This window comes from Macrobrachium nipponense, chromosome 38 (assembly GCF_015104395.2).
Source record: "Macrobrachium nipponense isolate FS-2020 chromosome 38, ASM1510439v2, whole genome shotgun sequence".
Classification (NCBI taxonomy): Eukaryota; Metazoa; Arthropoda; class Malacostraca; order Decapoda; family Palaemonidae; genus Macrobrachium; species Macrobrachium nipponense.
This window is the reverse complement of record NC_061098.1, coordinates 42511410-42533991: the sequence shown is the minus strand read 5'-3', so window position 1 is coordinate 42533991 and position 22582 is coordinate 42511410. Positions and strand designations below refer to the sequence as shown.

The 22582-nt window shown below is 38.2% G+C and overlaps 2 protein-coding genes across 2 annotated transcripts in view; one reads left to right on the top strand and one right to left on the bottom strand.

The window, feature by feature from the left end:
• The window catches only part of LOC135209815 (neurotrimin-like), a 100550-nt gene that overhangs the window by 29605 nt on the left and 48363 nt on the right, over positions 1-22582 (bottom strand). The window lies entirely within an intron of this gene.
• The window catches only part of LOC135209483 (limbic system-associated membrane protein-like), a 29215-nt gene that overhangs the window by 4373 nt on the left and 2260 nt on the right, over positions 1-22582 (top strand). Inside the window, exons 4-6 of the mRNA XM_064242138.1 lie at positions 11651-11780; positions 14327-14472; positions 15871-16061. Of these exons, the coding sequence (XP_064098208.1) occupies positions 11651-11780; positions 14327-14472; positions 15871-16061 (467 nt within the window). The remainder of the gene's footprint in view (positions 1-11650; positions 11781-14326; positions 14473-15870; positions 16062-22582) is intronic.

Sequence of the window (22582 nt, the reverse complement as noted above, 5' to 3'; positions counted from 1 at the left end):
AGCTTATTGTGGGATCCGAACCACATTATATCGAGAAATAAATTTCTAATCACCAGAAATAAATTCCTCTGATTCACCGTTGGCAGTCGTGACTCGAATACGTCACATAGTGGCCCGTCTTTTTTATATCAATAAATTGTAAATAATCTGTTTCCAGTGTATGATAAGTTACCGTTTTAAATGAAACTCTTACAAAACTGGAGGGAGGTCCACAAAAAACAAGAACTCGATAGAATTAGTCCAGGAGGAAAGCGAATCATTGACAACAGAGCGCCAAGGGAGAGAAGCAGAATGGGGAAGCTTGGGAAATCACAACACGTTCCAACAGGAAGCAGTGTGTGAGGAGGAGGAGAAAGGCAAACAGAAGGCATAAAGCGAACATATGGAGGAATGAAGAAAAATAGAATACAGGAAAACTGAGGAGGACAGAAGGGAACAAGGGAACGTCGTCGGCTGATGGAAGCTCTCATTTTAGCCTTTTGCAAAAGAGAATAGTTGAGATGGCTTTGTCTGAGTATAGCGTGCTGCAAATTGGTCTGTTGATCATCCACCCTCCAATCATCGAACATACCAAACTGCAGCCGTCTAGCCTCAGTAGTTTTTATTTTATTTTAGGTTAAAGTTAGCCGTGATCGTGCGTCTGGCACCGTTATAGGTGCTAACAACACATGCCCTCATTAGGCCGTGGCTGAGCATTTCATACATAATTTTATGCTGTACAGAAAACTCGACTGCTCATATTGTCTAAAGTTTAATACCTCAACTAAGTTACAGGAAGACTATTATGTTGGGCTAAAAATCTTCGTGGAAACCAGTTTGAATCAGTAAGACAAACTTGCACTGGTAATTCTGAACAAAGAAGTGAGAAAATAGTCTCACTCCGTACCAACACTGCCAAGCATGGAAAGATATCCATAGGTATCAGTTCCTCGTTGGACGAGTGGTTTACGTGCTTGCCTACCGATTCAGGGCCACGAGTTCGATTCCGCTCACTGCCAACGTGGAATCAGAGGAATTTGTTTCTAGTGATTAGAAATTAACCCTTAAATGCCGACTGGACGTATTTTACGTCGAGATAAATTGTCTGTCGGGTGCCGACTGGACGTATTTTACGTCGACATACGAAAGTTTTTTTAAAATTCGCGGAAAAATACTTATAGGCCTACCAGCCTAAAACTTTTGAATCACGCGCCTTGGGGAATGCTGGGAGTTCGCGGATCAAGGCCTTGTTTTGTTTTTAAGCGTGACCCAGGTGCGCATGCGCGATATCCCTTCTTCTCGCTCCAGCCAGCATCAGTAGCGCACCATCCGAGAGCGATCTTTCGTGAAAAGCGTGTTTTTCTGGACTTGTGCGAGACTTTGAGCATTTGTATTGCTACAGGACATTCCTAGATATGTCTCAACGACGTGTGAACCGTGAAAGGCGCGTTTTACCCGTCGGAAGGGATCGTGTAAGGCGAGTTTTGGACCTGGATGCTGGCGAGGGGCCAAGCACCCAGCATGACCCCGCGCCTCAAGGCCGTTCTGTGCGGCCACGTGTGGCTGAAAGTGTTTTGGGAACACATCGTATGCCTTTGGTTACCCCTAGGAAGCATGTGGGCGTCCTTAGGGGCATTCGTAGGCATTTGGGAGGCCGCCTCCAACCAAGGGACATAGACGAATATCTTTCGGAGCTTGATCGGGAACATGTCGCAAGTCCTCATTTTGATGGCGGATGGTCATCGAGTGATGAGGACATCAGTCCCGATGAAAGTGAGGATGAATATTTGCCCCAATGTCCGTTCGAGGCTCACATCCGAAAGTGAGCTCGAATTCAGTGCATACGAGGGGAATCTGAGGAGGAGGGGGAGGGTGGGGATACGGGCTCAAGTTTTATCGCAGAGGACGATACAGAAAGTGAGGGCCTGAAGTGAGGGTGATGGGCCAACGGGGGGGGTAGTGTGCATCGTGCCCGCACCCGTGCGCCGTGCGCGCGCATGGGCACGTAGAAGGTCGGCTCGTCGCGCCAGCCAAGGTGAAGGTCGGTCGTCGGAGAGTGACGAGGGGTGGACGGAGGACCCCACCCCTCCTAACATGCACCCCTTCACGGCAACCCCTGGGATGACCGTACCAGTACCCCTGACTGTTTTGGGGTTCATCCAGCTTTTCCTGACACGGGAATTGCTGGAATACCTGGTACACGAGATGGTGGACTACGCTCGGCGGTACTGCCGGTATGAGCTGAAGACGACCTTGTCGTATTACTGGCGGGGTTGCAACCTCATTGACATGGCACATTTTTTGGGGCTCCACATTTATTTTGGTTTGACACCTGCTGTCGACGTCAGGCAATATTGGAGGAGAAATTATTTTTTATGTATGCCGAATGTGCCTGGCGTTATGTCCCGTGATAATTTCCTGGCGATGGACAGGTACTTCAACGCCTTCAACCGAAGGGCCATACCCCGGAATAACAGTGATCGCCTCATTTTAGTGCGTACAGTGTTGGATTATATCCGTGAGCGGTGTAGTAATCTCGTGATTCCTGGAAAGAACCTGTCTTTGGATGAGGGGATGATGCCTTACAAAGGACGTCTTAGTATAAAAAGTGTATAACCCCAAGAAGCCAAAGAAATATGGTGTGAAATTCTTTCCCATTACCGAGGCCAACACTGGATACGTTGTGGACTTTTCAGTGTATACCGGGGTCTTCTCCACGCTGCGTGACACTGTATTCAACCTTGTGGGACGTTTCCGTAACCAGGGATATCACCTGTTTATGGATAATTATTATAACTCGGTATCCCTGGCCCAGGAACTGTATGAAGCAGGTGTTCACGTCAGTGGTACCCTTCGGTTGGTGCGTGGGGCCCCGCCGAATGTCCTCAAGAGGTTCGCTAGTCATCCGCAACACCTGGCAAGAGGAGAGACAGAGTGGCGGCGGAAGGGCGCTGTCTTCGTCATCTGTTGGAAGGGTGTCCGACTTGTCCCCATGATTACGACGAGTCATGAACCCATCCAAGAAGAGATCGTACAGCGGAAGAAGACACGTCGACAGGGCCGAGTTGTGTTTGAGGAGTTTCGTACCGAGCGGCCTACTGTCATTGGGCACTACAACAGGCACATGGGAGGAGTTGATCTCTTTGATCAGCTCATCCAGTACTATCCCTTCGCCAGGAGAACCAGAAGGTGGACACAGAAGCTCCTCAAATACATCCTTCAGTTGGCCCTCCAAAATGCCTACATACTGTACTGTGGGTACCGCGGTGACAATCTTCCGAGGTTGACCACATACAGTTCCTAGAGGTAGCCGGGAATGCCCTCATCAACTTCGATCCCGATGAGTGGCCTTCCATAACTGACCCCCTGCCCCGAGCTGCAGATCTGCCCCTAGAGAGCAGATAGGAGGGCCAACTTCGCTCGAACCTGCCGCCGCCCCTGCTGACGACGCCCCTGCTGACGACGCCCCTGTGGACCGACAGCCCCTGCTGCCGACGCCCCTGCTGACGACGCCCCTGCTGCCGCCGCCCCTGCTGACGACGCCCCTGCTGCCGCCGCCCCTGCTGACGACGCCCCTGCTGCCGCCGCCCCTGCTGACGACGCCCCTCTTGATGCCGGCCCCGCCATCACCGCTTCTCGTCGGGTAGTGGACCCTGCGTGTCGGCTGCAGCCAGGGGAACACATACTGGAGGCCTTAGAAGGGCGAAGGCAGAAAAGGTGCCGGGTGTGCCATATGAATGGCAGAAGGAGAGACACCCGGTTCTTCTGTCGTCTCTGCAAAGTTGCTCTTTGCAGGATAGGGGAGTGTGACCGAAAGTACCACACTAAGGTCATGTATTGGAGCGCGCCCCTAAACCGACAGCGGAGGGCGCACGGGGCCGCCGGGTTCCAGGGTCATCAGCAGTAAGGCGCGCGTCTCCCTCTCCACCTGTACTCGTCATGTCGAGTGGAAAAAAAATGCAAAGACTCTTCAATGGAGGAGGGAGAAAACAAGAATAGAACGAAGAAGTCAGGATTACGAGTGAGTATTCTGCATTTATTTTATATTTAGTTTTATATTTATTACAATTTTTTATATATCTGAATGTGTGCATGATGAAATAATAATAAGACATTTCATTGTATGCGAAAAGAGAAGTGTCACCTGCATTCCTTTTATTTATGTATTGGTACCAGAATCGAAGAATGTAATATATATATTTACGTATAAAAAAAACTTATATATATATATATTTATATTTATATATATTATATATATATAATATATATATATGATATATATATATCTATATATATATATATATATATATATATATATATATATATATATATTATATATATATATATATATATATATATATATATATATAATATATATATATATATATATATATATATATATATATATATATAATATTAAATATTATTTTTTTTGGGGTAAGCAAATTACTTACAGTCTAGTAATATTCAATCATTTACCTTCACTTTAAAACAAATTGCAAGTCTCTAGAACAATATCTCGATTTATGGTGAATATTTGAAAAAATATTTTTATTCCCTCCGCGCGCCGATTCTCGGCCGAAAATATCCGAAACGCGTAGGTCACATTCTCCTAATATTTGTGCCTTTTCATATTACTCTTATTTTATAGTTTTATATATGGAAATGTGCGCAAAAACATGCACAATATAACAAAAAATATTGGAAGGTTGTAGCATTTATCATTTTTGAAATATTTGCATATAAAGTACGATAAGTACGTAAAAAAACTACGATCGGTCAAACTTGACCTCAACCGAAAAGGTGTTAAAAAACGCTTTATAAATAAAAATCTTAACAGTATAGTATTATTCAATCATTTATCTTCATTTTAAAACAAATGCAAGTCTCTAAAACAGTGCTCGATTTATGGTGAATTTTTGAAAAAAATATTTTTTTCCCTTCCGCGCGCCGATTCTCGGCCGAAAATCTCGGAAACGCGTAGGTCACATTCTCCTAATATTTGAGCCTTTTCATATTACGCTTTTTTTAAAGGTTTATATATGGAAATGTGCGCAAAACCATGCACAATATAACAAAAATTTTGGAAGGTTGTAGCATTTGTCATTTTTTGTTTTGAAATATTGCATATAAAGTACGATAAGTACGAAAAAAAACTACGATCGGTCAACTTTGACTCAACCGAAAAGGTCAAAAAAACGCTTTTATAACATAAAAATCTTACAGTTATAGTATTATTCAATCATTTATCTTCATTTTAAAACATATTGCAAGTCCCTAGAACAGTATCTCGATTTATGGTGAATTTTTGAAATAAATATTTTTTTCCCCTCCGCGCGACGATTCTCGACCGAAAATCTCGGAAACGCGTAGGTCACATTCTCCTAATATTTGAGCCTTTTCATATTACGCTTTTTTAAATAAGGTTTATATATGGAAATGTGCGCACATGCACAATATAACAAAAAATATTGGAAGGTTGTAGCATTTATCATTTTGAAATATTTGCATATAAACTACGATAAGTACGAAAAAAACTACGATCGGTCAACTTTGACTCAACCGAAAAGGTCAAAAAAACGCATTTGTAACATAAAAATCTTACAGTCTAGTAATATTCAATCATTTATCTTCATTTTAAAACAAATTGCAAGTCTCTAGAACAGTATCTCGATTTATGGTGAATTTTTGAAAAAAATATTTTTTCCCCTCCGCGCGCCGATTCTCGGCCGAAAATCTCCTAAACGCGTAGGTACATTCTCCTAATATTTGAGCCTTTTCATATTACCGCTTTTTTTAAAGGTTTCTATAGGGAAATGTGCGCAAAAACATGCATAATATAACAAAAAATATTGGAAGGTTGTAGCATTTCTCATTTTTTGAAATATTTGCATATGTTACGATAAGTACGAAAAAAACTACGATCGGTCAACTTTGACTCAACCGAAAAGGTCAAAAAACGCATATATAACATAAAAATCTTACAGTCTAGTAATATTCAATCATTTATCTTAAATTTAAAACATATTGCAAGTCTCTAGAACAATATCTCGATTTATGGTGAATATTTGAAAAAAATATTTTATTCCGTCCGCGCGCCGATTCTCGGCCGAAAATCTCGGAAACGCGTAGGTCACATTCTTCTAATATTTGTGCCTTTTCATATTACTTTTTTCGTTTTTTTAGAGGTTTATATGAAATGTGTGCAAACACGTGCACAATATAACAAAAAATATTGGAAGGTTGTAGCATTTATCATTTTTGAAATATTTGCATATAAAGTACGATAAGTACGAAAAAAACTACGATCGGTCAACTTTGACTCAACCGAAATGGTAAAAAAACGCATTTGTAACATAAACATCTTACAGTCTAGTAATATTCAATCATTTATCTTAAATTTAAAACATATTGCAAGTCTCTAGAAACAATATCTCGATTTATGGTGAATATTTGAAAAAAATATTTTTATTCCGTCCGCGCGCCGATTCTCGGCCGAAAATCTCGGAACGCGTAGGTCACATTCTCCTAATATTTGAGCCTTTTCTAAATTATCGCTTTTTTTAAAGTTTTAGATATGGAAATGTGCGCAAAAACATGCACAATATAAAAAAAATTATGGAAAGGTTGTAGCATTTCTCATTTATTTTATATGCATATAAAAAAAATATTTTAACAAAATTCGACATTCCGTCAACTTTAACTCGTTCGAAATGGTCAAAAACTGCATTTGTAAGCTAAAACTCTTACAGTATCGTAATATTCAATCATTTTCCTTCATTTTGAAACAAATTGCAAGTCTCTATAACAATATTTCGATTTATGGTAAATTTTTTAAAAATTATTTTTTTACATCCGCGCGCTACGAATTCATGCATCATTTTGTGATAATATTTTCTCTGTGTTGCTTTTATCGTTTTACAATGTGTTATATATCAAAATGATTGCAATTTAGTGCACATTACAACGAAAAAAAAAAGTAACTTGTTACCTCTAACCGTTTGGCGCACAGCGTGATTTGAATACAATTATATATGAAATTTCGTTTTTGCGCTATCATATATCGCATTATATATATGATAATGATAATTTTTTTCATTTCTGATGGTTACGTACTAAACTTCAAGCAATGACAAAAAAAGGAGCCAAAAATGAACTCTTAATCTTGAAAACTAAGCGCGCTGTGATTTTTTGAAAAAAATATTTTTTCCGCTTACTCTCAAACCCCTCCGGCACACGGGAGTCATTTTTTTATTTACCGCTCCGGCGTTTAAGGGTTAATTTCTCGATTTAATGTGGTTCGGATGCCACAATAAGCTGTAGGTCCCGTTGTTAGGTAATCAATTGGTTCCTAGCCACGTCAAAATACCTAATCTTTCGGGACAGCCCTAGGAGAGCTGTTAATCAGCCCAGTCGTCTGGTTAAACTATGATATACTTAAGTTTTTATCCATAGGTATCAACAATCTAACCACTCAGTAAATGACTGACTTCATGACAGAATGATACCATCCCAAACGGTTCATGGTATTTATCCTGGAATGAGCTAAAATACTAAGAAATAATCAAGGAGTTAGCATTACGAGTCTGCTAAGATGCTCCTACAGGAGATCCTGAAGATACAGCCATGAACACTCACTTTAATTGCTTAGGGACACAGAAAAGTATCCAGTTAACCCTATTCACTGTTTCCCAGTGATGATCTGTCTATCAGCCTTCCAGTTCTGCCCCGTTGCTGTGCAAATGTTTTATTTTTTGGCTTTCGATGAAAATGTTGAAACACAGATTTCCATATTTGGACAAGAGTGGACTGAACTCATCCTGGCAGCAGGATGGAAGTGTATGAAATCCAACAGTGAGCAGGACTTACCTCAGCCACATAGAAAACTCTGCTACAAAAGGCGGCCAAGAAATGAGTTACTGGTTTCCAGAGGTCTTGAGATTGAAAGATGCCTTCAGCACTCACTGCAAGAAAAATGGACATTTATATATTGCGTGAAAAAAAAAAAATGAACAATGCAACGTTAAAGTTCACTTATGGGGACTGAAGACAAAGTGGCAACAGTATCAGAGACCAAGACAGAGCATAATGACGCAGTAATCGATGAAATAGAGAACACTAATAGACACTTCAGCATTGCAGCTAAATCATTGGTTATTTTGTACAGAAACATACTGGTATGAGTGGGAAGGTGGCTAATAATATGATTTTCATAAATGATAAAAGCATTATCTGTCCCTTCTCAACTAAGAATAACAGTTCAGTAATCAAAACTAATAGCATATCCCAGTTAACATTTTCATTATCTTACAACATGCGAATATTCATCACCAGGGTCTATTCGGTAATTTGGGAAGTTTTCTTACAATGTTTGGTTGGGGCAGTTCATTCTTTCACACAGACTCGAGTGTTTTCAGGATAATTGTCTTTCAAATAAGCATGTTTATATAAGAAAAACTTCTTCAATTAATGAAAAAGGACTAAAACCTATAGTTGTAATCAAATCCCAATATATCAGAACAGAAAGCAATAAATTCATGCGCGACAGCGTGAGCAGGTCGGCAAAGTCCTTCTCGTAGTCTTGTGAAATACGACGGAGTTTATTGTACTTGAAGAAAACACGTGCAATGTTTTTTTTCTACCAACATTCCTATTAACACATGCCTGAATGACCTGCCTTGAGCTATGCTACAATTTGGGGCTGTTTTTATACATATTATTGTAGGTAACTGACGCTATTATCTGGTATTACCCACTGATGCTATTTTTCAGTTGAGTTTCTTTGCTTCTTTGTCTCTTGATATAGGGTGTCCATAAGATCACAGTACCATTACAAGTATTTATTGCTCATAATGGTACTGGGACTTTATGGACACCCTGTATGTTTGTTAACAGGATTACACTGAGAGTTGCAGGTGGATGTTGACTGAAATATTACAAAAGGTTCGTGATTGGAAAACACTGAATAAATGTTTGAGTAGAAAGGGATGTAACCTTTGACCTTCTATGTGGGTCAAAATATGTTGGCCATTGTTTTCATTGTTTTGACATGTATGCGATAGATTCGTATTTGATGTCGTTACTCCGCTAATGAAACAGAAGTGCAAATTTGCTAATTGGTATTTGACATTAATGGTCTGGACGTTCAACGACTTTGTCTATTTGTCCTTGAAATATGATTGGTTTCGTTTTACTAGTTATGATCAACTTACTTCCGACCATTGATTTATGTATTATATTATGCTCAGAACTTGGTCGAATAATGCATTGGATATTTATTAAAGATTTTCTCATTACACAGTGACGACAAAGTCAGTGTTAAGGTCTAGGTCATAAACTATATTAACGTCAGTGTCAAACAGGAACTTAAATTGGGCCATCACCTTTGAACTAAGAGAGACAGATCAATTAATGATGCCTCTTCGAAGAGTGAAATCATGGTCAATGTAAAGTTCATACTTATAAGTCAAAGGTGAAATAAGATTTTAAGGTAAAGGAGATAGAGTGGTAAAGTCGGAATTTGAGATGAGGGTTTCGTTCATTTGGTGTAGATGTTTGTCCTTTGGGTGGCAGGAGTTTGCAATAAGGTTTGGTCCTCGTTGCTGGTAACTAGCAGTTACATTTGGGGAGTGAGATCACTCGTCTCCTGAATCTTGCCCTCTCTGGATGTTCTTGGCTGAGATGAAATGGCCAAATTTGAGAGAACCAAGGCTGTTTCCTAAAAGTGAGTTTATATATATATATATATATATATATATATATATATATATATATATATATATATATATTTATACGTATATATATATATATATATATATATATATATATATAGATATATATATATATGCATATATGTATATATATGTAATATGTATATATAGATATATAATATATATATATATATATATATATATATATATATATATATATATATATATATATATATATATATATATATATATATATATATATATATATATATATATATATATATATATATATAATAAATAAATAAATATATATATATATATATATATATATATATATATATATATATATATATATATATATATATCTATTTATTTATCAACTCACCATGATTCATATAAATGCATTAACCTCACTTGTTGGCCGAGCCGGAACTTCACTGAAGTCCTAATTTTCTCTCTGTACGTTGGTTCGAATCCACAAGAGGACAAAATAATTATCATCAACCAAAAATTCCCCCTCCGGCTAACATATATGAAAATATATTAATTTCGAGGCAGAGCGAATTGGATATTATAGAACATTTGTAGCGTATGGCATGTATATAATTATATATAATCTAATATGCGAGTATATATATCTATATATAGTATGTATATATAATATATTATATATATTGATAATTAGTATGATTACTTAACTTTTTATTTATTTCTTTATATATAATGCATTGATTATATATTTCAATGGGAAGAACCCAAGGTAATACTAATCTATACGTATATATATTATATCTATATATATAAGTATATATATTATGATAGTCTATATATATATATATATATATATATAATTTATGTCACTTACATATACATATAATATACTTTACCATATACATATATATTGTTTTTGGTATTTTTCTCAGGATAAATCTAATGATTTTTTACCAAAGGTGTAAATCATTTCCAGACATTATATAACGAAAGCGTTCCTAGGAACTCGCACACAGAAAAAAAAACAAAAAACAAGACGAGACAGACAATATGACCGACGCGCGTCCTACGTTCTGACGCTCTCTTGACACAAACGAAGGCATCAATAACTCAAATGTTATTCCTCTATGGAGTGATGTTGGTCGCTTTAGATGCTCGAAAACTATTGAGTTGATTCTTTTCGGCATAAAAGAGGCCGGCTGAAGCTAGTGAATCTCTGCTGGAACTCCGGAAGTGTCATTAATCTCCAACCAAAGCCGGGGTCAATCCGCAAGGTTGAAACAGGGGCAGTTCGACTCATTTTCCATTATCCACTGTGATTACCTGATGCCACGATACCTCTTGCAAATTTAAACGCTCTCTCTCTCCACACCTTTCTCTCTCTCTCTCTCTTTTGTGTGGATGTGTGTATCTGGGCTCATCGAGTTAAGCCTGAGAATATGTCAGCTGGTATTCCTGGGTAAATGGTGCATGTGTTATGTATGGCTGTTATTCCCGTCTACAGGAGCAATTCTTGGCTATGTCTCTATGTCTCTCTCCTTACACACACACACACATGTATATATATATATATATATATATATATATATATATATATATATATAATATATATATATATATATATATATATATATATATATATATATATAGATATATATTTAATATATATATATATATATATATATTATATATATATATATATATATATATATTTATATATATATATATATATTTGGTTAATGTGTAAGTCTTATGAGAGAGAGGAGAGAGAGAGAGAGAGAGAGAGAGAGAGAGAGAGAGAGAGAGAGAGAGAGGACTGCCCTCATTTCCCAGTATGTTAGTTTCTGAGCAGAAATTTTGTCCATTTCCCACCTTGTCCGGCTGAGCTCCTTCCTTCAAGCCAAGTGGCAGCCTTTTCCTTCCCAATCAGAGCAGCATCAGTCATGTCAGATCTTGTCTTTCGAACCCAGACGGTCCTGAGAACATCGTGACATCCAAACGGGTGACGGTGGATGAGGGTGGCTCAGCTTCCGTCCTCTGTACAGCAGTTGGGAATCCTACACCGAACGTGACCTGGGTCAGACAGGAGGATAACAGCAGGTAGGCAATCATGTCAATATTCTCAATATTTGAATAAACATTTCCCTGTATGTATGGTTAGGTACGCCGCTCACTCTATTAAATCACGTAACCATTAAAAACGATACATTCTGTTCTACACTACCACTAATCTCCTTAAATCCACGGTGGAAAGGTAAGCGAACAGGGACTGAGAACAAGTACTTCTCAGTATATTCTACATTTTCAAGTTCACACTGATATACTACGAAAGTGCTTCTTCCAAGTCCCTGTTTCACTTACTTTTCTACCGTGGATTTCAGAATATTCTCAAGTACTTTGTGTTCCTTCGTGCTACATTGGATATGACTACCATTAATAAATGAATCCAGAGGAAGAGTTTTTTTTCCCTTGATTTACGAATATTCTAACTCCATTTCTTCAAAACTGAGATCAACAAAATTCTGCCTCTGTATAGAGCCAATTACCCAACCCATTTTCAGACCCTGACCATTACTGAGAAGAGGCAGATGAGAGAATTTTCCTGATTTCAAACTAATCCTTTGTTGTCTGTAATGTTCTCAAATCAGGATTGCAGGGTGCTCCTATCCCAATTTGAAGTCAATGTCTTTTATTGAATTTTGCTTTCATATTCACACTTTCGTAAGGAAGGACACTATGTTTGTGTATGAAGGACTATACGAATCTAAAAACCGTAATTTGCAATTAAATTATTTCATAGACTATTCAAATATCCTCATTTCTATGGACATAAGACTATGGGAAAGAAGTGTGAGCGTCATGCTACATCTGCCTTACGAATCGGTTTTCATTCTTCAACCGAAAGGCTTCTTTCTGTCGAAAGTCTTTTCAGTCTCATTCTGTTCAACTGAAAAGTTTAGTTCTCAAGAATGAAGGATCGAAGAGAGTTGTTTGTCTGGTGTTTTTACGTTGCATGGAACCAGTGGTTATTCAGCAACGGGACCAACGGCTTTACGTGACTTCCGAACCACGTCGAGAGTGAACTTCCATCACCAGAAATACACATCTCTCACCCCTCAATGGAATGCCCGAGAATCGAACTCGAGGCCACCGAGGGGGCAGACCAAGACCAAACCGGCCACGTCACTGAGGCCCCCAGTGCCCAAATGAAACTGCAGTAACGATCCCCGGAAGCCGAGAGACAGAAGCCGAAATCTGAGCTGGAGAGCCAATTCAGGTGCAAATCCGGTTTGATCTTACAATATCCGCTCGCTCGCATATGAAACGGAGGAAGCTTTAGCCTCGACGGCATCAAATATTCGCGTCATTTTGATGCAATTTGACGTCAGAATATTCAGTCTCGTTTGGGCGCTGAGTGACCTCTCCTGAATAAAGAAGGAAGGGCAGCGGTTTCCTCTTTAGCGGTGATTGAGAGGAAGAGAAGCCGTGACTGAAATGCAACAGGCCGAGAAATAATGGTAAAAAGTCCCAATAAATGATCCGTAATCAACCATAAGTGCTATGTTAGCGATTTTATAAAACGATATATCAAAGTCAAAACGCCCTCATTAGATAAATGTACTTTATAGCCTGACATAAAAATGGATTTTAAAGAAAAACAAACGTTTAGATAAAGATTTTGTAAAATAATTTCCCCATCGTGAACATATCAGATGGAAAACCTCATAGAGGAAAGAGTCACTTTGTTAGACGTTTCTGACATTTTTAACCGCTCTCAACTAACGAGAGAACTGTTCTTCATAGATAATGCTTTGATAGACTCCCTTTTCCCCTTTCCTTAAAATGAAACCACAACTTTATATATTAATGATGACAAATGCCGATTTACTATAGTGACATCTAAAAAATTATTCTTTTTCTGGAAATACAAATTTCAGCTTATAACTTTCAACTTTTCCAAATAACACGTAGCCAAAGATTTTCTGGTGTTTGCAATCACATTCTCAAATCCCTGAATTTTAGTAATGACTCCTTGATTCCAGTTTTGACTTTTTGTTGTTTATTTTCCACCGTGCAAAACCAGAATACCTCCGGTAGAAATTTTGCTGTCCAATTAATCGTATTAATCAAAATATCGATAACAGATGGTATTGACAGCGACTGGTTTTTTGGCACGTAAAAAAAGTATTAAAACAAAGGCTTCCTCTATTTGGCAATAGGTTCGACTTCAACCCATGACGAAATCATTTATACGCGAAAAAGCAGACCATGTAAAATTTGTGAAATATATGACACAACGCTGTTTGAAATAGGGAAAATATATGACACAATGCTCTTTGAACCAAACAAAAACTTCTTTCAGTTTTCTTCTGAAGATGGAAAAAGAAACCCACAAGATAACCGAGTATAACTTGTTTACTTGTAAGCATTTACATGGCATTGACACTCGAGTGGGCCTGAAAGCACTCGAGTGTTAATACATTGTAAATACTTACAAGTAAACAAGTTATATTCGGCAATTTTGAGGGTTTCTTTTTTCCACAATGCTCTTTATGGTTGCCCTGTGTTATGACCTAAGTCCGCCATTTGTTGAGAAGCAGGAGACTTTATGTAACCCCAGAGAATTCGTGATTGATGTCTTGCAGCAACTCCGAGGTTCTCTCTTGGGGCATCGGCGAAGCCAGACTCTCGATCGAGGGGGCGACCAGAGCAGACACGGGATTCTACCTGTGCCTCGCCTCCAACGTCGTCTCCAGGGCGGAGCCCGTTCGCGCGGCGGTCGTCGTGACTCGTAAGTAATGTTTCTCTTCTTAAAATCTTCTTTATCCGCTGAGTAACATGAGCGGTTCTCAGTTGATGGTATTAAGCTAAACACTTTTTTTTATCCACTGATTAACCCGAGTGGTTCTCAGTCAATGGCAATAAGCTAAACTCTTTTTTTATCCACTGATTAACACGAGTGGTTCTCAGTCAATAGAAATAAACGACTCTTGTTTATCCACTGATTAACACGAGTGGTTCTCAGTTAATAGAAATAAACTGCTCTTGTGCATCCGCTAATTAACACGAGTGGTTCTCAGTCAATAGAAATAAAACTACCTCTTGTTTATCCACTGATTAACACGGAGTGGTTCGCAGTTGATGGTATTTAAAGCTAAATTCTTTTTTATATCCACTGATTAACACGAATGGTTCTCAGTTTAATAGAAATAAAACTACTCTGTTTATCCACTGATTAACACGAGTGTTCTCAGTGATGGTATTAATCTAAATTCTTTTTATCCACTGATTAACACGAAGTTTTCTCGGTTCTGAAATAAACTACTCTTGTTAATCCCTTGAAATTAAACGAGTGGCTCAGTTGATGTTATTAACGCAAACCTTCCTTTTTGTCCATGATTAACCACGAGCGGTCCCGTTAATAGAAAATTAAAACTGCTCTTGTGCATCCGCTAATTAACGAGTGGTTCTCAGTCAATGACAATAAGCTAAACTCTTGTTTATCCAATGATTAACACGAATGGTTTCTCAGATGATGGCAATAAACATTTTGGTTAGATGTGAAGTGCTCTAAGTGATCAATCTCAGTTAATGGCTTTATTCTTCTTCAGTTAACTTGCCTTATTTCCATCCTGATATTTATGTTGGCCCATTTTCCAAAGGTATTCATTCTCACCAGATACACGAAATGACGGCAAGGTGATTAGTAATTTGAGTAGTGTGTTTTTACCTATGTAGGTATTGTTGCTTTGGTGCAGTAGCTTTAAAATATCTTTCCTTTGCCAACTGAAATACAACGCATTTTGTGATGGAGAAGTTCATTGGCAACTCGTGACAAGTGTGAATTCGTATGTTCGTATTTTTCTTAAATATTATCTTTCACTCATTTGCTTACTGGCATTCTTTCTATTACATAACCTTAAGGATGCATCATCATTTTTCTGTATTTATAATATATCATCGAATTCAAGACAGTGAAATGATGTGTAGCCATCCATCTGGGCAATTTTTTTTTCTTTTTTTTGTCGGAGAGAGAAATAAGTGTCCCTCATTATTTTTACGTATTCGTCAAATGTCTGTGAATTCGTCATCCATTACAACAAATTTTGAGCACCATCGCACAAGTCCGTCTTTTCTCTCGAGTCTAAAAGTCATCCACTCAGTTTTATCCTTCCTTCTCCTTCTGCAGAAACTCCAGAGGTTCCCGACGAAGTGGAAGAAGGCGCAGAAGAGTCCTACCTGAGTCCCTGGGCTCACTTGGGGGGGACGGCCCGCCTGGAGTGCAGCGTGAAAGCCGCCCCTTCGCCCACTTTCAAGTGGACCATCAACGAGGACCGAGTTCTGCTAAATGACCGGAAGTATTTCATAAGGGTGCCTGAGGTGAGAGGGCTCCTCCTCCTCCTCCTCTCCTCCTCCTCCTCCTCCTCTCCTCCTCCTTTCATTAGTCTATCTGGGCATTTTTGCATTTCGTGACGGGGGGGGATCTATATTCTGTTTTTTTTTTTCAACTTTCTATCCGCCTGTGGTGGTTGGCGCATGGTAACTCTGCGTCCCAGGCTTTTTATAGTTACGCTGTGTAAGTTTAGGTAAATAAAAGGATATCTGGGTGTACATTTTCAACTGAAAAGTGTTTTAAGATTTCAACTGTATGCGAATTACCACCGTTAATATTCGAAATAGGATATTATTTAAAGCCCGGGATGCAGTGTTACCATGCGCAAAACAGCACAGGTGGATGGACAGATGGAAAAAAAAACAGAAAGTAGGTATTATTTTGGTCGCTGAACAGAGCTGAAGTAGGTTCGCTGTGTAGAGATATAGAAATGAGGCCAAAGGCCAAGCGCTGGGTGGGGCCTAATGGTGAGGTCATTCAACGCTACGAGGAAAACTGACAGAGCGAAGGTTTGAAAGGTGTAACAGGAGGAAAACCTCGCTTTAACTCTATGGCGCAATGGTTAGAGAGAGTGAAAAGTAAGGTGGAAGAAATAGAATATGAAAGGCGGTACAGCAAAATAATGAAAGAGAATAGACCAGCATTAAATATGAGTAAGAAATGAACAGGTAAACAGTGATATTTTTGCTCATGTAAGTGTAACCAATCATACGTTCAACTTGGCATGTTGATCATCCACCCTCCAATCATCAAACATACCAAACTGCAGCCCTCTAGCCTTAGTTTGTCTATTTTCTTGGGGAAGGGCAAAAGCATAATCTATTCTTATAAGAATGCACTGGAGAGAAACTTCACTAAGTAGTTTAATAAAAGAAAATTTCTGTATAAAAACTGATCCTTTATTTTAAAAAGAGCAAGCTGTCTAATGTTTAAACAACGTCTTGAAAGACGGGGAAAAGGAAACGGGATTAGCCGAATATTTGGTAAAATTCGACCTTGTCACCTCAAAGGGAGGAAGGAATTCTCCTCATGAATCTTTGTCAGGTGGAATTACTTGGTTTCCAGCCGTTTGTATGTTCGTATGTACCTACTGTCCTGTTAGCATATGTGTTTATGATTTTCCACCACTCTGTATCAGTCCTCTGAAGATGGATTAGTTAGCAATATAGGAAACACCGATCGGATTTACAACCGTTTCTCATTTTGTCCCGGTGGTAAACAACACACAAAATGACTTGTAAGAGTGATATAAGAATATATATATATATATATATATATATATATATATATATATATATATATATATATATATATATATATATATATATATATATATATATATGTAAGGCCTAGGGTTTTTGATTAATAATATATTATCCATGTGTTCCTGTGACCTATGGAATGTGGGGAACAGTGTAGAGTAGCTGACAATGAGTTTCTGGGGGGTGGCGTGAGATAAAATTGCTTAGTTCAACAAGTCAATGCACGACAGTTTTATTGAAGAACTCTTCTCAAAGTGCCTTTGTGAAACTGGATGCAGCTAGAACCGCGAGGCGCTATCGAACTGTGTGTTCGTATGTGCGTGTGCGCCTCTTTCTGTTAAAAGTGTCATACCCAAGCCTATGGGAGGATTTTGACAAGAGGGCTTCAAGTCACAGGCAAGATGCCGTGGCATTCGCCGGGAGTTTTTTATTAATAGTGTTTTAGTGTCCGGTTGTTTGGGTAAGTGTTGAAGTGCTTTAGCCAAAGGGATGGCTTGTTTGATATCTTGTAAGATGTTCCATTTTATTAACTTTGTCTTTAAACTTGTGTGTGTACTTACCAGGATGTGTCTGTATCTTTGAACAGACGGATCTGGAATGCCTGGGGAACAAAGAATTCCCAGAGGGGTGTGAGACTTTTTTGTGACTAGACATTGTACTGTTTTTGAGTTAGTCTGTAAGTCTGGATTACTTGATTGGTTGATTTATTTATTAGTTGTTAATAAACGTTAATGTTATGATGCAACTCTCTCATTTTCATTACTATTAGAATGGAGAGGAAAGAGTTGGAGAGAGAGAGAGAGAGAGAGGGATTGCTGAGAGAGAGAGAGAGAAAGGTTATGAGTAATGGGGTGTGCGGGTCTGCCTTCCGTTTCGTGTCCACGCTTACCTTATGAATAATGGGGGGGGGGGGGGGGAGAATCCCCCCAGTTACAGTGGTGGCAGGCGGTTAAGAGGGGGTATAAAAGTTTTCTTTCTTTTCTATGCCTAGGAATGCCAATGTAGAGATGGGTGGCCAGTTAGAAAATAAAAGGGGTTATGGCTTAGCGATAGTTTTCGAACGACAAAGCTTTGTGGGATTGTGGAAAATTGTTAAATTGTTAGATCTCGGTTGCTAAGTGAAAAAGGGGTAGAGAAAATATCCATCCGTGGGATGGGGGGTGGGGGTGAGGAAAGAAAATTTCTATTAGGGTCATCAAAATTTGCTCGTACCGAGATTTCTTCAGGGCGTGAGCCGTGAGACAAGCAACTCAGTCTAGTTCATGAGTGACGGTTGCTAGCTGCGTTTTCACCGATCGCGTTTGTATTGTGCCGACGAGATTTACGTATTCTACGCGAATTTCGAGTTCCTTTTGTTCCCATTATGGAGTGGTAAGTGTTAAGGAACTATTGTTTATCAAAGGGTGAGGATGGGATGTTTTTGTTTAAAAATATTTCAGGGTTAAGGGATTGGTTTCAACGAGGTCAAAAACAATTTTTCTTGTCTTTGCCCCATAGTGACGTGTTTTCTTTATTTGCATGTGTTTATAATAGACGTATTCGTCTTTGTTTTAAACACATGAGAGTGTATAGAGATGTGTTTTTTATGCATGTGAACTGTGCTTAGATAAGCATATCTGGTTTAGAGACAGAGCGGCCACAATTTTACGGGCTCAGCACATTTCTGCAGAGAAGCGCGTTGCATTGCGAGGGTATTGGCATCCCTCGGGGGGATAGTTGCATGGAGGGTACCAGTGGCCTCCCTCGAGAGATGGTGCAGGGGAGGGCATTGCGAGATGGGTACTAGTGTATACCTTGGGAAGGGGTCCTCAGACACTGTTCAAGGGGAGATGGGGATACTACTGGTATGCCTCGGGCTGTTCTGCCGCTTGACTGAGGGGTTGTTCTCACGGGGGGGAGAAATTTTTTTTTCTCAGTGTGGGTGAACTCCCCCTTTTCCTTTTTTTTTCTTTGTGTTGGGGATGCGTTTGGCCTTGACATTGGATGCTAAGATATCAGCTGATTGATTAGTTGATGAAGTAAAACGCCCGTAGAGTCTTTTTTAGAAAAGAGTTTTTTTTTTCTCTCTCTTGGACGAAGAGAAAAGGAAATAAAAAGAGATTTTTCTTTTCCGTGAATGAGGGGAAAAGTAGTTAACATGCACGGGATGTGTTATATGTTTCTTTGTGCCTTGAAAGACACAAATATAAGGGGGGGGATACACAGATTATTTTTTTATTGTGTTGGAGAAATTACTTTGAAATGCCGAGGATTGGTGTTGTATCTGTGTTGTGTGGCAATGGTGTTATGTCATGGTGTATGCTGGAGAAATTGTATGTCATAGGATTCAGCAATACCAGTGTATGCTATTTTGAATTTCACCCTTACTTGAGATCTTTGCAACGAGAATATTGTGCTTATGGAGAGTTATTGTTATTATTATTTTATAATAATTATTATACTTGAGATGTGCACGGAGGGGTGGCTTAAGTATAATTATCATTAAGGGAGACTTGTTTACGAGAGTTTTTGAGATATTCATGGAGATTGTTCTATAATTATTACAGATAATTATTCATGGATATTATTATGATGAGTTAATGGGAGAAGTCTTGTGCTATTATTTGTTAGTTCTTGTAACTTTGGAGAATATTTCAGTGATTCACGGGGATGAGTTTTGCTGAATCTTGATGAATCTGACTGAATCTTGGTGAATTGTGTTGAATCTTGCTGAATTTTTGCTGATTTTTTGCTGTTTTTTGCTGAATTTTTGGAGAATGGACAAGCATTAACATTGGTGATATTTTTTGTACTGATACTGATGATTTTGATGATAGAAATTTTTTTGGTGATTTTGTGATAATGATATTTCTGATACTGATTTTTTTATACTAATACGTGGGTGCCGTAATGCTATCAAGGGAGGTGAAATCTTTTTTGAATTTGGGAGGAACTAACAACACATTATTTTTTTTTTCCTTTTTTTATGAGTTCAGCAGATAATTGCTTGACATCTAGCGAGTTTTTCTCCTTTTTTGGAAGTTAGCCATAGCTGACACAAGTTTTTTTTTTACCATGGGTGAATTTTAGTTTATTTTTTCTCTCCAGTTAGTGTGAATATTATCTCAGTTCATGACTTAGAGTCATTGTTCGGGAACGTGTTCGTGTTTTAGCTATTTGATGCTATAGAGAAATATATGGGAGAATTTTTTGCACGTTTTGAATGCATACGTAATGGCACTACATTTTTTCTCTGGATATTTGTGTTCCAGAAATTGTGAGTTTTCTTGCACAATACAGTTGTTGTATTTGGTGACAACTTTGTGAGAGATAGGAAACTTAGTTAAGTTTTCTAGTGGCCTATGCGTCGTAGTGCATATGGAGAAGTCTTGGTTCTAAGACACTGTGAGTTGGGAATTCTGTTATAATGACTTGTGGCACATTGGTGATTTTTTCTAGAATTTTCTAGACAGTTTTATTTGCCGAATTTTGCCCTTTTTTAGCAGTTATGCTAAATGGAGAGAGTTTTTATAGTTTTTGACTATAACATTGAGTTATTCTCTGGAGAATTGGAGTTATAATTGAGATATATTTGGAGAGATAATTGGAGGTATATATTATTTTGGAGTTATATTTGAGATATAATATATGGGAGATATATTTTTTTTGGCCATTTTTTATATTTGCCAATAGTGGTATGAGCTATATGTAGTTCAATTATTTTGCAGCCATCTTTGTTGCAAATGGAGACACATATTTGGAGATTATGGGGCAATATTTGTGAGTGTGTGAGTTAGTTGCCTTGAGAGCACATTTTTTTGGAGATATATTTTTTGGAGCCTTGTTTTGTTCCACATGGAGTTATTGGGGAAATAGAGGTAAATATTTTGTATTTGCCAAAATAGAGGTGATTATTCTCTATTCTTGGAGTGGTGTTGTTCTTTTTATTAACATATGGCTATTGGAGAAATAAGAGAGAATAATATAAGGGGGTTGGTTGTTAACCAAATGGAGGAAATATTTTTATAACCGGAGTGGTGTTATTATTAATATGGTGAAATATATGGAGTTGGAATTAATCTTTGGCGGGTGACCTTTTTTTTGTGGTTATGGAGTTTTTTTCGAGACAAGAGAAGATTTCTGTGGTTCTCTTTTTTGATTTCGTGACTATTTAGAGGCGAATGGCATTACTGCATTACGAGTCATTTGGAGATGTGTGCATTTTTTATGTTCACAAGTGTGTTATTCTTGGAGAAATATAATTTGGGGAAAAGTCATGTTGAGAGAATGAGTCTTTGAGACAAATTTTTGAACACATTAGTATATCCTGGAGTTAATTCTGTGAAATGTGCAGTTAGACCTTTTTTTTTCTAGAGAATCATGAGTTTCCAAACTTATATGTCTGACAAGACAATTCTTATGCTGATGTTAGAGCATACGTCCGCAGTCGATTTTTCTGCTGACAAGCGATGTGATGAACCATTTTGCTGATTCTTTTCCTCTGATGGTGACAGATCAGAATTTTTGCAATATCTGGAAATGTTGACAATAGCATTTCACGAAAGCGCATGTGTGAGAGTTTGCTTTCTGGCAAATTCCATAACTTTACATGGAGCATTTCTTGGGAAAAACGCGGGAGTTATGCATATTATACATGTATTATGTATTTTGAGATTGGGAATGTTCTTGTGATTATCCTTTTTTTTTTTTTTTTTTTTATTATTATTTTTCTTCCTTTTCCTGTGAGAGATGTAATTTGGGGGATTGAGCTTAAGTAGCATTTCTTTTTTTTATCGGGAGATGTGATTTTTCTGGGGTTGCTGCTTACGTAAATGGGAGTTTGACATTAAGTCTCATTGTAATTAATTATTGAGCAGTAAAGGGGGTTTCGCTGTTAAAAGTTGGAGATTTTTACTGATTTTGTGGGTTGTTCAAATATCAGAGTTTTGAAAGAACATTTTTTGGGTCTGGTGTTACGAGATTCTTTTTTTTTTTTCCTTGGGCTCATTGCGATTTTTGTCTTGTCTTTTTTTTTTCTTGTGTGCACATTCGAGTTTGAAATGTGAGTACAGAAGTCCGTGGAGTTGCTGTGATTTCTGAGTGTGTGTGGGCTGATGTGTGAGTTTGGAGAATTGAGTTGGAGAACTTGATGTTTTTTTTTCTTAGAGAGTTGCGATAATGACTTATGATTTGGTAGTCATGTTAAGGGAGTTAATTGGGAGACGTTCAGTTAGTATTTCTGACTTTTTGAGATCATTGTTTGATAG